At 39.6% G+C, this 16,437-nt stretch overlaps 1 protein-coding gene across 9 annotated transcripts in view; it reads left to right on the top strand.

Moving 5' to 3' along the window:
• The window catches only part of Ltbp1 (latent transforming growth factor beta binding protein 1), a 435,679-nt gene that overhangs the window by 54,737 nt on the left and 364,505 nt on the right, over positions 1 to 16,437 (top strand). For all 9 annotated transcript variants that reach the window (XM_087216162.1, XM_087216160.1, XM_087216159.1 and 6 more), the window contains exon 3: positions 1,377 to 1,674. In XM_087216162.1, coding sequence (XP_087072288.1) covers positions 1,377 to 1,674 — 298 coding nt within the window. The remainder of the gene's footprint in view (positions 1 to 1,376; positions 1,675 to 16,437) is intronic.

Here is a 16,437-nt window from a genome sequence, read left to right as displayed (position 1 = left end):
TTCCACCAAAACATGCCCCATCCCCTTTTTTCTAACTTTGTGAAAATTTGTCAGCCTGGCATTCTTTAGGGTCATTTCTTATTATTTGCTGTAGCTAATTGGAATAATGTAGTAAGATGGGAAAAATGCCTTCTCCTTTTGTAGAAAATGAGTAGGTTTCAGAGCTATTAGGCCTTGGTAATTTGGCTCTTAATAACGATCTCCTGTGGTTCACATCCCTCACCTGTATTGTAATAACTTTGTGGCTATATCTGGCATTGAATTTTTTTTTTTTTGGTACTGGGTTGAACTCAGGACTTTGCTCTTGTGAGGCAGGCGCTGGAACCACTGAGCTAAATCCCCGGCCCACTGCATTGAATTTTATGGGAGTGTTGGTAGTATGATCTCCAGATCAAGTTTTAAGTAGGTGGACTAATATCAAAAGGGTAGCATTTATATATATATGAACAAATAAAGAAGGGAATGCAGGGACCTATGATATTACCTAATAAAACTTAAGTTCACAACCTCTAAACTCCCAAAGCACCATGCCTATGACCAAATCCACTAGATGTTGCCCATGACCCAGAGCCCTGCTAACTTTATAACCCTTCTTGGCCACAAGTCTGGTGATTCAAAGTTCAGGTACCTTAGCAAACAGGAGACGAAGAGTTTGTTTCTTTTTGGTTGCTTTTCATGTGCGGTTAGGGATGGTATACAGCGTTCTGGACTTGAATACAAAGTAGTAAGTGTTTTATTGGGTGACTCTCAACTTTTGTGCCCTTGGTTTCCTCGTATGTGAAAACAGTTGGTTGGACTAAATTTTAAAATAATCTGTCCAAGCTCTGATAGCCTGCACAAATCTCTAGGGGAATACTTCTTGGGGTTTGGGATTTTTTTTTGCCAAATCTTTGGAAAATAATTAACCTAAAAATTTAAAATTAAATTTAAACTTAAGACATAGAGTACAGCTTAAAAAAACAGCAGAGCATTTTTAAAGGTCTCTTTTGTGTTTTTGATGCATTTCTGGAAGGCAGTTATAGTAAAGTGGCTAAACATGATGGCTTTGCAGTCAGCGCACTAGGTTGAATCCTAGGTTTTCTATTTATTAATCATTGTGTGACCTTTGATAAGTTACTTAGCCTTTCTGTCTGTTTCTTCATGGGGGAAAATAAAATATCCACTACATGTAGTTTGTGAGGGATTGAATTTGCTGCTGTACATTAGAATGGTGACTGTCATATAGGCAGCCATTAGTAGATACCGGCTGCTGTCATCTGCGTGATCACTCGTCATGATCATGAGGGCTGAAGTGTGGTTTTATTTTATTGGAGAATATTGGGATGCTGCTGTTAACCCTTATCTTCAAACCTGAGCTTCTGTTGTCTTTTTTGCAGCAAGCTGTGTTCCACCGTGCCAGAATGGAGGGATGTGTCTCCGACCTCAACTCTGTGTGTGCAAACCAGGGACCAAGGGCAAAGCCTGTGAGACAACAGCTCCCCAGAACACCTTGTCAACGGCCTTTGGAGGGCAGAGTCCTGGGGCTGCCCCTTCTTGGGGCCCTCCTGAGCAAGCAGCAAAGCACACTTCGTCTAAGAAGGCAGACACCCTACCAAGAGTCAGTCCTGTGGCCCAGATGACCTTGACCCTCAAGCCAAAGCCTTCAGTAGGACTCTCCCAGCAGATACATTCTCAGTGAGTCTTTAACTTGACTCTAGCTAAGGAGCACCTTTATCAGTCTTGGATGCATTACTTTTTTTTGCTTAAATTCTTTTATTGGGTACATTTTAGGTATACAATATAATGACATTCATCATTGGAAATTTGCACCTTTACATAATCCATCTTGGTTCTTATTTTTTCCTCTTTCCCCTGCCCTCCCTTCAACCCCTCCATCCCTCCCTATTTACAAAGACTTTGATTCCATTTTTTCATTTTCTCATATTAATCCCATTCCCTTCTTTCCTTTCCCCTACCTCTCCCACTTCCCCTTCCCCTTTGCCCCTATTCTTCCTATTTCACATTATCTATTATACCTTTTAGTCCTTATTTACACTTTCAGTTTCTCACACTAGAGAAACTATTTGGTATTTACACCTGTGTCCTATTTATTTCACTTAAGAATATTGCCTCAATGTGTTTCCATTTAGCTATAAATGTCTCTAATTTCTCATTTTTTATGGCTGAGTAGTACTCCATTTTATAAAAAAATCCACATTTTTTCTATCCAGTCTCCAGTTGATGGGCAATTGGACTACTTCCAAGTTTTAGCTATTGCAAATTGTGCTGCTATGAACATGGGCGCACATATATCACTGTGGTATGCTTCTTTTAATTCTTTGGGGAAGATCCCCAGCAATGGAATAGTGGGGTCAAATGGGACTTCCAGTCCTAGTTCTTTGAGGTATCTCCAGACTGATTTCCACAGTGGTTGCACCAGTCTACAGTCCCACCAGCAGTGGAGCAGGGTTCCTCTTTCCCCACAGCCCTGCCAGCATTTGTTATTGGTTGATTTCATGATAGCAGCCATTCTTTCTGGAGGGAGGTGGAATCTCAGGGTTGTTTTCATATTTGCATCTCTTGAATGACCAGTGATGTTGAACATTCTCTCATATGTTTATTTGCCTTGTCTACTTCTTTGTGTGAGAAATGTCTGTTCATTTCAGATGCCCATTTTTGGATTGGGTCTTTAGCTTTGGAAGGTCTGATTTTTTAAAGTTCTTTATACATTCCAGATAGTAGACCTTTGTCTGAGGAAGAGCAGGTGAAGATTTTTTCCCACATTGTGGGTTGTCTCTTCACATTGCTGGTGGTTTCTCTTGCTGTGCAGAAGCTTTTTAATAAGAAGAGATCCCACTTGTTGATTGTTTGTGCTAGTTCATGGGCAACTGAGGTTTTGTTCATAAAGTCTTTTCCTATACTAATGTCTTCAAGAGTTTTACTTAACCTCTGTTCCAGCCGGATCAGCGTTTCTGTTTTAATATTTAGATCGATTTTAGTTTAGTGAATGGCGAGAGATATAGGTCTAGTTTTAATCTTTAGCAAGTTGAAATGCAATTTTTCAAGCACCATTTATTAAAGAGGCTAAATTTCCTCCCGTGAGGGCATTTGGCTCCTTTGTTGAAGATGAGGTGGCTGAGTGTGTCTGAAGTTGTTTCTGCATCTTCAAATCTGTTCCACTGATCCTCAGGTCTGTTTCTTTGCCAGTACCATGCTATTTTTATCACAGTAGCTTTGTAGTGTAGTTTCAAGTTGGGGGCTGTGATACCCCCTACCTTGTCTTTATTGCCTAGTATTGCTTTTGCTATTCTAGGTCTCTTCTTGTTCCAAGTGAATTTTTGGATTGTTTTCTCAAGGTCTGTGAAGTATGCTGCTGGAATTTCAATTGGGATTGCATTGATTCTATATAGCAGTTTTGGAAGTATGGCCATTTTCACTATATTGGTTCTTTCTACCCAGGAGCAGGGGATGTCTGCCCATTTTCTGATAACAATCTCTCTTTTCAGAGTGCTATAGTTTTCAGAGAAGAGGTCTTTGATTTCTTTTATAAGGTTGATTCCTAGATATTTCAGTTTCTTGGGTGCTATTGTGAAAGTTGTTTGCCCTATTTCTGTCTCAGTGAGTCTGTTGTTCGTGTAGAGGAAAGCTATTGATTTTTGTGTGTTGACCTTGTATCTAGCTACTTGACTGAATTTGGTTATTAAATCTAGAAGACTTTTGGTGGAGTTCTTGGGGTCTTCTATATAGAGTATCATGTCATCTGCAAATAATGACAGTTTGCCTTCTTCATTTCTTATCTTTATTCCTTTTATTTTTTTCTCTTGTCTAATTGCTGTGGCCAATGTTTCCAGAACTATATTGAACAGGAGTGGTGATAGTGGACATCCTTTTCTTGTTCCTGATTTTAGTGTGAAGGATTTCAGTTTTTGACCATTTAGTATGATATTGCCTGTTGGTTTTTCATAGATGACTTTTATCAGTTTGAGATAGAGACCGTCTATTCCAATTTTGTCTAGGGTTTTTATCATAAATGCATGTTGGATTTTGTCAAATGCCTTTTCTGCATCTATTGAGATGATCATATGGTTTTTGTCCCTGGCTCTATTGATATAGTGTATTACATTGATTGATTTGCGTATGTTGAACCATCCCTGCATCCTTGGGATGAATCCCACTTGGTTAGGGTGTATGGTCTGCTTGATGATCTTCTGCATTCTATTTTTTTTCCATGAATTTTATTGATACATTTTAGGTATAAAATACAGTTTCATTCATTATTGGGATCTTGTACCTTTACATGATTTATCTTGGTTCTTATTTTTTTCCCCTTCCCCTGCTCTCCCTTCACCCCCTCCACCATTTCCTATTTGCAGAGACTTTGTTTCCATTTATTTTTCTTTTCTCATATTTTTTCTTTTCCCTTCTTTCCTTTCCCCTACCCTTCCCACTTCCCCTACTCCTTTAGACCTTTTCTTCCTATTACACAATATCAATTACATGTTTTTAAAATTACAATATAAAAATTTAGAAGACATTACCACAGATTTTACAGAATTTAAGAGGAAAGTATATTACAAAATCTTTTTTGAAATAAGTTTGACAACTTCTAAGAAGTATCTTGGAAGACAAATTAATGAATCTGACTCTGGAGGAAATATAAAATTTGAATAGCACCTATTAAAGAAAGCATATTCCTAGCTTGTAAACATACCTGTATGAAAACAACAGGTTCATATACATTTTAACTGATAAATTATATCAAACATTTAAAGTAGAAGAAAGAAGGAACACTTCTCTCCTCATTTTAGGAACTCAACATTGTGCTAATCCTAAAACTGGGTAAAGATAATAGAAGAAAAAAGTATGAACCTAGATAGAAATTTGTTTAACAAAACAAACTATTAGAAGTCAGATCTGGCAGTATGTAGAAAGTGGTTTTATTATAGTGATGGCAGTGTTGGTTCAGCATTGGAAGACCTACCCCCATAAGTTATCATTTTAACAGAGGAAAGGAAAAAGCCGCATAATCCTGTGAGTAGTTGCAGAAAAAGTATTGGAGTAAATTCTACAGCTGTTCATGGTAAAAGCTATCAGGAGACTAGAAGTAGAACAGAACCTTCTCAACAGATAATCTGTGTATTCCATACTTCCAGCAAAAATGCCTTATATGAATGGAGAAGATACAGTGCCTTCTCTCTAAGGTGGGGAACAAGGGCAGATATGCTTATTCTTCATCTGTTCATTAAACTTTGAAACCTAGGCCCAAACCAAAATAATCTGGGAATAAAAAGACACAATTAGGATAGGATTGGCAAGGTACAAGTAAAATCTTTATATGTAGATGAAATGATCATCTACAGAGGAAAGTAAGAAATCTCTAGGAGCCCCTAAGAACTTGTATCTGAATTTAGCAAGATTAGAAAACACGAGGTATATATAAAAATTCAGGTATATGTATACTTGCTATAAATGAAGAATTGGATATTGAAACTTAAAAGTTATGTACGAGTAAAAAGGAGCTAGAAAACTAAAAAAAAAAAACAGTGTTGGAAGACATTTATTACCTAATTTTAAGATTTCCTCTAAAGCTACAGTAATCAAGGCAGTTTTGGCGTAAGGAAAGACATTTAGATCAATGGAATAAAACAGAGAATCTAGAAATAGAACCACACATATATGGTCCACTGAGTTTTGAAAGATTATTTAACACAAACATTTTATAGAATATAAACTCAATTCAAGAGCAGAGGAATAGATAGTGTTTTCAGCAAATGGCACTAGAACATCTGGTATCCGTATATAAAAAATTAACCTCAACCCTTATTTCCATACATAAAAATAACTTGAAATGATCTCTGAATCTAAATATGGAAGACTAAAACTATAAAACTTTAAGAAGAAATTATAAGGGAAAATGTTTAAGAATTTAGGGTAGGCAAGAACTTCCTAGGATACAAAAACCACGATGTATAAAAGAAAAATTTGATAAATGAGATTCCATCAAAATTTAGAACTTTAAATGACATTAAAATGAAAAGTAGTCCTTAAACAGACCATATTTATAATACATATAACCTAAGACCAGAATATATAAAGAACTCTTACAGCTCATTAATAGACATCCCAATTAAAAAGTAGACACAAGAGGGCTGGGGATTTAGCTCAGTGGTTTCATCGCCTGCTGTACAAGTGCAAGGACCCGAGTTCTATCCCTGGAAACAAAAACCAAAAACCAAAAAAAGTAGGCACATGAAGATGATAAATGACCAGTACAGATCCGTATTGACTTATCATTGTCATGACTTTTTCGTTTTGTTGGGTTCTCCCCCTTTACATTTAATTTCTTGTCATGCCCAACGGATTAATTTTGCTGGGCTTCCTGGGGTTGTGGTCCGCATTGTCTTTTCCTAGGATATTGTCTAAAATTTTTTAGAGTGCTGGTTTGGTGTTCATGAAGTTCCTAAGGTGCTCTTTGTCATGAAAGTATCTTATTTCTCCATCAATTTTGAAAGATAGTTTTGCAGGGTACATCAATCTGGGTTGGAGGCTGTTTTCCTTTAGGGCTTGAAATATATCACTCTAAGCTCTTCTTGCCTTGATGTTTTGCACTGAGAAGTCTGCTGTGATTCTGATGGGCTTTCCTTTGTATGTGCTTTGTTTCTTTTCTCTCACTGCTTGTAGAATTTTGTTCTTCTGTTGAGTTTCTGGAATCTTAACAATTATATGCCTATGTGTAGATTTGTTTTGATCAAGGCTATTTGGAGTCCTATATGCCTCACTTATGTGTATGTCAAGTTCTTTCCTCCTGCTTGGGAAGTTTTCTGCCATGACTTCTGTTAACAGTTTTTTTTATATCATCTGCACTCTCTCCTCTTTCTTCACTGTCTCCGATCAGTCTTATATTATTCTTTGCATCTTCTAGCAGCTGCTGGATTGATTTCTCGTGGTCCCTTGCAGTTTTAAAGCAAATTTTCTTTTCCTAGTCACAAATTCGAATCATATTTTCTATATCTGAAATTCTGTCCTCACATTGGCTCATTCTGCTGTGTAAGCTTTCAATGGAGTTTTTAATCTCCTAGAAATTTGTTTGCATCTGTTTTGTGGATTCCATTTGTTTCCTCTGTTGGGATTCCATCATGTTTCTCAGCTCCTCTATTTTTTTTATCTGTTTCCTCTCTAGATTTATTAATCATGTCTTGCACTATGGGTACAATCTCTGCTGTTATCTGAGAAATTATTTCTGATTTCATTTTTTCCAAATCCTCTTTTGTTGCCGGTTCAGGGAGTCCAGGTGGTTGAGTATCAGATTATTCCATCTCATTTCCCTTTGCGGTTGCTTTAGGTGATCTGGAAATCTGGTTTGAGAGTTATTTACTTGTCATCTCATTTCAATGGGGGTGTGAGGGGGTGCTGCGGATGCTCATGTGGCTCACCTCCTTGGCCCTGGGCGTGGTGGTATGGTGGCCCGGAAGGCTCCTCCTTAGCTCTGGTGGCTGCTCTACTACTTGGTGCTGGTTGTGGTGGTACACTGAATGTATTTTTTTTTTTTTGGTACCCAGGATTGAACTTGGGTCCTTGCGCTTGTGCAGCAGGTGGCGAAACCACTGAGGTGAAACCCCTGGCCCCGCTGAATGTAATCTTAATTTTTTTAATTTTTAATTTTTATTTTTTTCCTACTGGGGATCGAACTCGGGTCCTTGTGCTTGTGCAGGAGGCAGCGAAACCACTGAGCTAAATCCCCAGCCCTGAATGCAATTTTTAAAGAAAATGGCAAAGGTAGGAACTCAGCTTTGTACAGAGAAGGTATTCAAAGAAAGGAGTCCTGAAAAGAAGATAATTTCTCAACCTTAGTAGCAAATCAAGTGTATCTTTTAGCACGATGTTTACCTCCCAGTTGCCATGTGGGTCCATTTTTGGTGAGTGAGCTTGCCCTCTATTTATAGAATATGGTCCTTTTTTCATGTTAGGAAATAAATGCAAAGCTGATACAATGAGAACTCAGAGATAAGGAGGAGTATCTCTGACCTCCTCTGAGTTGAGCAGGAAGTAGCCCTTTACATGCACAGGGTCCTGACACAAATTGTCTCCTCTTAATGAGCTATTCCACATAGTTAATAAGATGCAGAATGTACTGCAACTATCACTTGTCTAGGAATGTAAAATACTGGAAGTCCCCAATTTAAACATGGACTTGGCCCAGCAGTTCATTTGTAAGTCACTTGATTGGAATTTAGGATGCTTTCCCCCCATAGAGACAAATTTCCACATGGTGATTAGTACTCAGTGAACCCACAGAAGTTATTTAATGAAATTATCCTAATTTATACTTCGCCTGTGAACACCTACTGTTCCTGCTGAGTGGGGTACCTACAACTTTCCCCTTTCGTTACCCTCCTTAATCCTTTTTCTTTTTTTTTTTCTCTTAATACTTTAGTTCTATCTTGATAAGTAGATTTGAGGCCTAGGTTGAAGTCTTACCACTTCGTGAGATTTTAGAGTTGGAAAACATATCCTGAAGCTATCAATGAGAAGGAGTATTAGGTATAACTAGCACATAGTAAGAGGTGATTATATGCCAGCTACTGTTTTAAGTGTTCCATGTGTATTAATTTACAAATTACAGTGGCCTTCTAAGGTAGGTACTTTTATTAACCCCTTTACAGCTGAGAAAACCAAGGTTCAGAGTGGTTAAGTAGTATGTTCAAAGTCACACAGTTTATCTGTAGGTCACAGTGTTGGGGTTGAAACAGAGTTTGTCAGGTTCCAGCATCCATGTCCTAAAGAAAGAGGTAGGAACATGTTCTGTAAAGGACTCTATAGTGTGTCCAGCTCTGTGGGACATGTGGCTTCTGTTGCCACTACCCAGTTCTGCCTTTGTGGCACAAACACAGCCAAAGACTGCATAAATGTCTTCCAAAAAGCTTTATTTATGGACACTGAAATTTGAATTTCATATAAATTTCACATGTTAAGGAATGTTATTTTTCTTTTGTTTTTTTTTCTCAACCATTTAAAAATAAAAAAATCATTCTTCACTTGTGAACCGTATAAAAACAGGCTGTGGGATGGATTTGGCCTGTAAATTCTAGTTTGCTCACCCCGCCTCTCCAGGATAATAGTACTTTTTTTTCTTTTTCTTTTTTGGCACTAGAAAACAAATGTAACCATGTCCTTAGAATGGTATAAAGCTTTGATTATATCATAGCTAGATACCTCCCTTTCAGCACTGTTCTGATCTTAAAAACAAAGAACAAGTCTGAGCTGAATGAACTGTGCTTTGGTGGCCAAGAGTCAGATTATTTTTTATTGCAATTTTTCTAGTGTGTTATTGCTTCCATAAACTGTGAAGTGATGTATAAGCAGCATTATTAATCCTTAATTAGAAAATGACCATTCATGATGTGCATGTACAATGTCTGGGCCCTTCGTAAGAACCAGTTGTCTGAAATGGAGCAGTGTCTTTTCTCCTTTTGCTAGTTACATTGTAATTTTGACAGGAATGTTGTGGGTCAAGGAGGATGCTAAGGTTTCAGCTCTGACATGGCTTTGGTAAAATGAAAGTCATTAGGTAATTTGCTCTGGATACTCCATCTAATGAACCAAGATCCGTCCAGGGGTGGCGTTGTTGTAGGAAGGAATATGTGCATGGGTGTGAGGGTTGTGTGCTTTGGGTAAGGAGAGGAGCTAGCCTAAGATGTTACCAGTTTTGATATCTACTTAATAAACTTTTGTAGATTACAGGTCTTTATCTGGTCCTTGTAGGCAGGATTAAGATGTATAAGATCCAGTCTTGCTCTTCAGGAGATTTTGAAATTATGAAGGAGTCACAATTAGAGAGGGGTACAAAGGAAGGGCACAGTTGGCCATCGATCAAATTTAGTAATGACATCATAACTTCAATTCATATTCAGTTAAACTGCTGAGGAAGTGCCATATGATAGGCTCATTTTGGCTAATTTCCCTTAAATTATTTTTTAAAAAATACTGCCTTTTTTAGGGTGTTTCATTGTTTTTAGCCAGTGAAGGGGACATTGATTAAGCCTCGTTACCATGCTCTACTGTAGACATAAACTTACCTAAAATGGCAGAATGTTTAGTATCCATCCACTGTGTGGGGGATGAAAGGGTTCAGTCTTGCATATTGACTGGGCACGTTTTTACTGGGCACGTTTTTACTGGGCATATACTGTGTAGCAGGAGGTACCACCGATACCTGCACAGAACACATGCTGCTTTCCTGGAGCTTATAGTCTGGAGAGGACAAGACAGCTGATGGTGATGTCGCTAAGTGCAAATCAGGTTGAGATTGTTTTCTTACTGTGAAGAAAACAAAGCTGCAGTAGTGATGGGATAGTGCTGGTAGATGTGAGCGGGAAGGATGGTGGTTTAACATGTTCACAATGGGGCCGTGCTTCGTATGTCTTGCTACTGGGCAGCTCGAACCACTGGCAGTACATGCATGATTGTCCCATGCATGACTGTACCACTTCTATCAATCAGTGGTACATGCTGCCTGATGGGACAGTCATGCATGTACCATTAGTGGGTCAAGCTGGTGGGAACATGTTGAAATAGGTTTTTTTTGTTTTTGGTACTGGGCATCAAACTCAGGACCTTGCGCTTTCAAGGCAGGCGGCAGAACCACTGAGCTAAATCCCCAGCCCTGAAACAGGTTTTTAAGAGAGGGCCGATGAGCAGGTGGCTTGTAAGTCAGGACCTAAGCCGGCAAGGGCAGGAATCATGCAGACCCTGGGGCTGCAGCAGCGGCTTGGAGGCGGGAGTGTTCCTGGCATGTCTGGGGAAGGTTTGTTTGGTGAAACTATATGACTAAAGGACATTTTAGGCAAGTGGACGTTAGATGAGTTGGTTTTGTCTTTAACTGAATTGGTGTAAGGGAGTTTGACTTAGAAGCAGATACCAACAATGTCCTTTAGAGACTCAAAGGAAGAAGTCCTTGCCTCCAAATTTTGGAGAGGTAGGAAGTAGAAGTCTAGAGAGAGCTTTCTGGAGAAGGTAGGTGATCTGTAAGCTTGAAAAGTCAGTGAATTTGGATCCACAGAACTGGAGACGAAGGGCATTCTCAGATATGAGGCCAGATGGTGTGGTGTGCTGGTTGTATTTTGTTGGGTAACAGATCACCTCAGAACTTAGCTGCCTTAAACAGTATACATTTATTGATTGACAGTCTGTGTGTATCAGGAGTCCGGGAGGCAGCTGGCCGAAACTGGCACAGTGTTTCCTGAGGTGGCAGTCAAGTGCTCAGCAAGGGTGGCTGTCATCTGAAGGCTTGATTGGGGCTGGGGAATCCACTGCCCCCAGGGCTTACTCCCAGGATTGTTGAGAGGAGGCCTCAGCTCTGACACGCTGCTGGCAGGAAGCTTCACTTTCTCTCCACACGGATGTCTCTGGGGAGCTGTCTGAGCATCCTCACCGCATGGTTGCTGGTTTCTCCCAAAGTGAGAGAGCCCAGATGCAGGAGAGCAAGGAGGAAGCCATTGGGCCTTGGTGGTCTTTCACACCTTCCTTCCCGCCTCTTTCTATCCACTGGAAGCAAGTCAAGAGTCTAGTCCATAGTAGGAGGGAGCAGAAGTAGCCTGCACTGTTTGGAGGGAGAAATGTCAAGGAATTGGTGGACATTTTAAAAAAGTGATCATATTTATGATATGATTTGATGGAATGAAGACTAGTGATAACCGATGAATGTGAATGAAGACTGGTGATAAAATAGGCATTAAATATTGGTTGAAAACCAGGCTAACGACTAATGCCCTACAAGAGAAAACAAAGCAAAATAGAAAAAAAAAGTAACGGAGGGAAAACTTGTCGTTCAGAAAACATTCATCAGCCAGTCAGAGTAATTGGACTACATTTTTCATCCTGATTCAAACACACTGCAAATAAATGAAAAAGATAACAATTGTAAAAAGGCTGACATTGATGAGGAACTTGACAATCTGAGAGAATGATTGTTGGTTTGGGGGGCTGTGATGTTGGCCTTGTAGTTGTTTGTAAGGAACAGAATCTTATTGAACTAATTACAGATGCAAGTTTATGTCTGACATTTGATTCACAGTAAGGCAGTGGGTTGAAGTATAGAGGTAAGAATATTGGCTGTGAGATGATGTTTATTAAAGCTGGATAATGGATACATGGGAGTTTTTTTTTTTAGAAGTGTTTTTTATTATGTTTGCAGATAAATACATAAGAAACATGCTCATCATGTAGGATTGGTACAAATACATATCACATCTTGGTCCTACTTCCTCTTCTCTTCTTTTTCCTTTTGTCTTCCCCCCATCATCAGATCCCCTTCCCATCTCCACAACATATCTCTCCCTATTTCTTATCTTTTATCTTGCTCTTTAAATTGATCGTATTTTGAGTTTCTCATATAAGTGAACCCATGTGATAATTAACTTTCTGTCTGATTTATTTCACTTAGCATTATGCTGTCAAAGTGTACACATTTTCTACACATTCAAATTTATCCTTCTTTATGGCTGAGTAGTACTCCATTGTGTGTGTGTGTGTGTGTATTACATTTTCTTTATCGATTCATCTGTTGATGGATGTATAGGCTCCTTCCAAGATTAAGCTATTATGAGTTGTGCTGTTTTATCTATATGAGGGTTTCTTACAAAATTCTGTTTTAAAATTTCCTGTAATACAGAGTAATTTAAAAAAACCAAAGAAAATTTCAAATAGAAGAAGGGTGCATTTATACTTGACGTCGGAAGATTAATCTCTCTGTGGTTTCTAAAATGGAGCAGAGCCTAGTGATCTATGACAGGTGTAGGAGTGACAGTAATTCAGGGGAAGGAAGTGAACTCAGAGGTTGTCAGGATAAACACTGGCACCTCACTGAACCATGGAGAGCAAAGGAAAAGAGAATCCAGGTGGCCCTGGCTTGGGACTGGGAGAAAGGGATTCTGAGGCTGGCCTTCCATCCTGCTGATCTTAAAGATTGCTGCAGTGAGGTCATGGGTCCCCATGCCCTTTGCAGGTGTGTGATACTAGGCCAATGGGTTGGTCTCCCAACAGCTTATGATGGAATACCAAGACCATCGGTGGTCCCCTACGTGGGACTACAATAAGTAGATTTCAGTTGGACAAGGCTGGTTACTTGGTCATTGTTAGGGCGTGTCCCCTCAAAGCCTCATGCAGGTTGGTCGTAGGTGGGGCTTTCCAGAGGTGGCTGGATCTAGGGTGTGTGGTGCTGGGATTAAGGGTGTGTGATTACTAAATTAGTCCAGTGCTGAGTTTGACATAGCTCTGAGTGTGGCTAATGGGAAGGCCTTCCCTGGGTGTGAGTGCTACTTCCCTAAGGGTGTGTATCCTGGATAGACTAGGAAGGACAGAAAGAGGGCTGCAGCTTTGCTGCTTCACTGCTTTTGCTGCCTTCTGCCTGCCATGAACTGTTTCTCCTCTGTGACGCCCCTCTGCCATGCCACCCTGCCTTGGAGCCAGCCGACTATTGACTGAAACCTCTACAAACTGTGAGCTACAATAAACATTTCCTCCTTTAGCTTTGGGTGTCAGGTGTTTTGTCTTGGCAGCGAGAAAAGTCACTAAGACAGCGTGTGTTAGTTTGAGAAGACTGGCTAGTACTTTCTGGCAATAGTCATCGAGTCACTGCTGTAGTTGGTAATTTCTTTCATGCTTTTTTACTGAAGTTTCTTATTATGACATTATTTTTCTAGTCTTCTGGACCACATCATGGGTATTCCATGAACTGAAGAAAGACCAAATGATATTTTATCTTCCTGTGTAAATGTTTGCATTTACTTTTCTGATTCCTTACACTTTTATTCTACTCTATAGTACTGGAATCTTTAGAGAGCCTGTATTAACATCTCAGGTTACTATCATACTTGCATCGTGCAGGTGTTATTCAAGGTAGCTGGTAGTGCTGTCTTCCCAGAATGGCCTCTCTTGGATTGCAGGTGCAAGAATTCACAAAGGAGCAAAATTTAAAACTGTTCAACTTTCCAGAGCTTTTTCGTTCTGTCACTGTCACTATTCACATATGCATTGACATTCTTCATTAGAGTTTGTTTTTGATCCCCAGTGCTGCTGAATGAAGCTATCTAGACTTGTATTGATGTCCATTTTATCCTTATTCATCATGATAGATGTTGTAAGTTCTGACCATGAAAGCCCACAACAGAGGTCAGAAGGCATTCTTGAGCTACTAATGACTTTGGGTTCTTAAGGAGCATTGGTACAAGGTCCCTGCTTTGCCAAATGAGGAGCTGTCATCTCTACTGTACAAAGAGTAAGTGTTTTTATGGGAGATGCTATGCCCAGTCCCCTCTTTTGGAGCTTGAACAGGAAGTCTGGTTTTACTCAGGATACTGATGTCAGATCTGTCTAGAGAGCTCCCTTGTATCCTGTCTCTTTTCCTTCCCTGGTGATGGCTGTTTTCATCGTCTTGTGGTGTCCTGATGTGGAGGTGGCTTGTTTCTCAGGAACAACTGGTTCTTTCTGTCTCAAACTAATCGAGGGACTAAATTTACCTAATGATATTATTTCTGTTTACTATCCTCTTCTTCCCAGGGATGTGGTGAAGATAAAAAAAGCAAAGTAGAAAATGTTCTTTTAACAAATAGCAGTAATTCAAATGTGTGCTGTATTTATTGAGTGACTTTACTCCATACCAGATATTCTCCAACTGTAGAGATAATGGGTTCGACTTCTACAGTTCTAAAAAATGAGTGCATGGCATGTATCTCGAGTCAGTTGACAGGAGGACACGTGCGTGGTGTCTGTGCCCAGAAGGACCAGAGAGGGCAGCACAAGTTCTTGTCTTCCTGTTGCTGTCAGTGTTCAAAAAGGACTGGATGGTCTGCCACCTATAAGGATGGAGGACCTTGTGGAATGTCCTTGGAGGATTCTGCCCTCCTCATTAACAACAACAAGCCAAGCTCATTCTCTTTATTTAAAAAACTTTTTTTTTTTTAAAGTTTTAAAAATTTTTTTGGTTTTTTGGGATAGGGTCTCACTATGTAGCCCAGGCTGGTCTCAAACTTGCGACGATCCTCCTGCCTCAGCCTCCCAAGTACTTGGGTTGCAGGTGTGTGCCACCATGCCTGGCCTTCAGTCCTTTTATTTGGACTTTCTTAGGCCTCTCTTTTTTCAGAAAAGAAAAAAAGAAAGCCTGTTATAAACCTACACCAACAGTTAAAGCTGTAGGGGAGGTTTCAAGTGTTTTTATGCAGCACTAGTAGTTGATTTGGGGACCTTGAGTGAACTTTTTAAAGCAGCCAAAGAACTGATCAGTCTTCAGATAGGCAGTGTTCCCAAATTATGTTCAGGCTGTGAAAGGGACCCCGCCCAATGTTGACCCCTTACTTGGGTCCCAGACCCTCCCCAGGTTCCTCCTGTCTGTGTCTTGTACTTACCATGATCACAACACTTACTACACAGTCTCTTCGCTTCCTGTCCACAGAGGTACAAGAAGGGCTTCAACAAATGCTAACTGTTTAGTTTTCTCTGGAGGAGAAAAGCAGCAACATTGTCTAAATCCCTGTCTGCTTGTTGTTCCATGAGTCCTTATGATGTAGGAGCTGTCTTATTTGCTTGGAATGATGCCCTTTGCGTTCATAAAGCCCCAAACATTTTGCAGATTCCTTTGCATTCCTTATTGTGTTTGATCTGCTGAGCAAGTCTGGGCGGTAGATGACGGTTTTGATCTCCACTTTATGATGTGGAACAAGAGGCAGAGTATTAGAAAACTGAAGAAAAAGTGCTCCATCTAAGGATTTCAGTGCTCATTTCATGAGACCTTCACGGCGTGAGAACAAGAACAAATTTGAGCCAATGACTGATTTTTCATCCACACATTCATTTTTAACTTTTTAAAAATTTGAGTTAAATGGGAATTACAAGCAGGAAAGAACAAAAGTCAAGAGCAGGCATAGCCTAGTGATTATCCCAGAGTGAATCAGCCTCACGTAAGTGTCATCCACGGAGAAGAATGGACCGTTAGTTACCAGGCTCTTCCCTGTCCCCAGAGGGAGGGGCTTCCTTGTTTCTGATTCCCAAGATCAGGACTGCCTGTCTTTGAACTGTATGTAGGTGATGCGGTGTGTATTCTTCCACCCCATATTATGTCTGGGATTCATCTGTGTAGTTGTGGGGCTGTAGTTTGTTCCTTTACATTGCCAGAGACAGTTTCATCATGTGAATATGCCCCAATTTATTTATTCTGTTCTTGTTAAATGTTTGAAATTTTTCCACTTTTGGCTCTTTTTTAAAATCTCCATCTATATTGAATAATTTAAAAAGTTGTCTGAATCTGCAGTGTGCAATATGATGTTTGCATATGCATGTACATTGTAAAATGATTTCCACAATCAAACTGACGTATCCTTCACCTCATGTACTTGCCGTATTTTTTGTTTGTTGTTAAGATTTAAGATTTAAATCTTAAATCCACTCTTATAGTGAATTCTTAAT

Source organism: Heterocephalus glaber, unplaced genomic scaffold (genome assembly GCF_053883595.1).
Source record: "Heterocephalus glaber isolate CG9 unplaced genomic scaffold, H.glaber_assembly_v1.0 deba00001457, whole genome shotgun sequence".
Taxonomy (NCBI): Eukaryota; Metazoa; Chordata; class Mammalia; order Rodentia; family Bathyergidae; genus Heterocephalus; species Heterocephalus glaber.
This window is presented reverse-complemented; position numbering and strand designations above follow the sequence as displayed.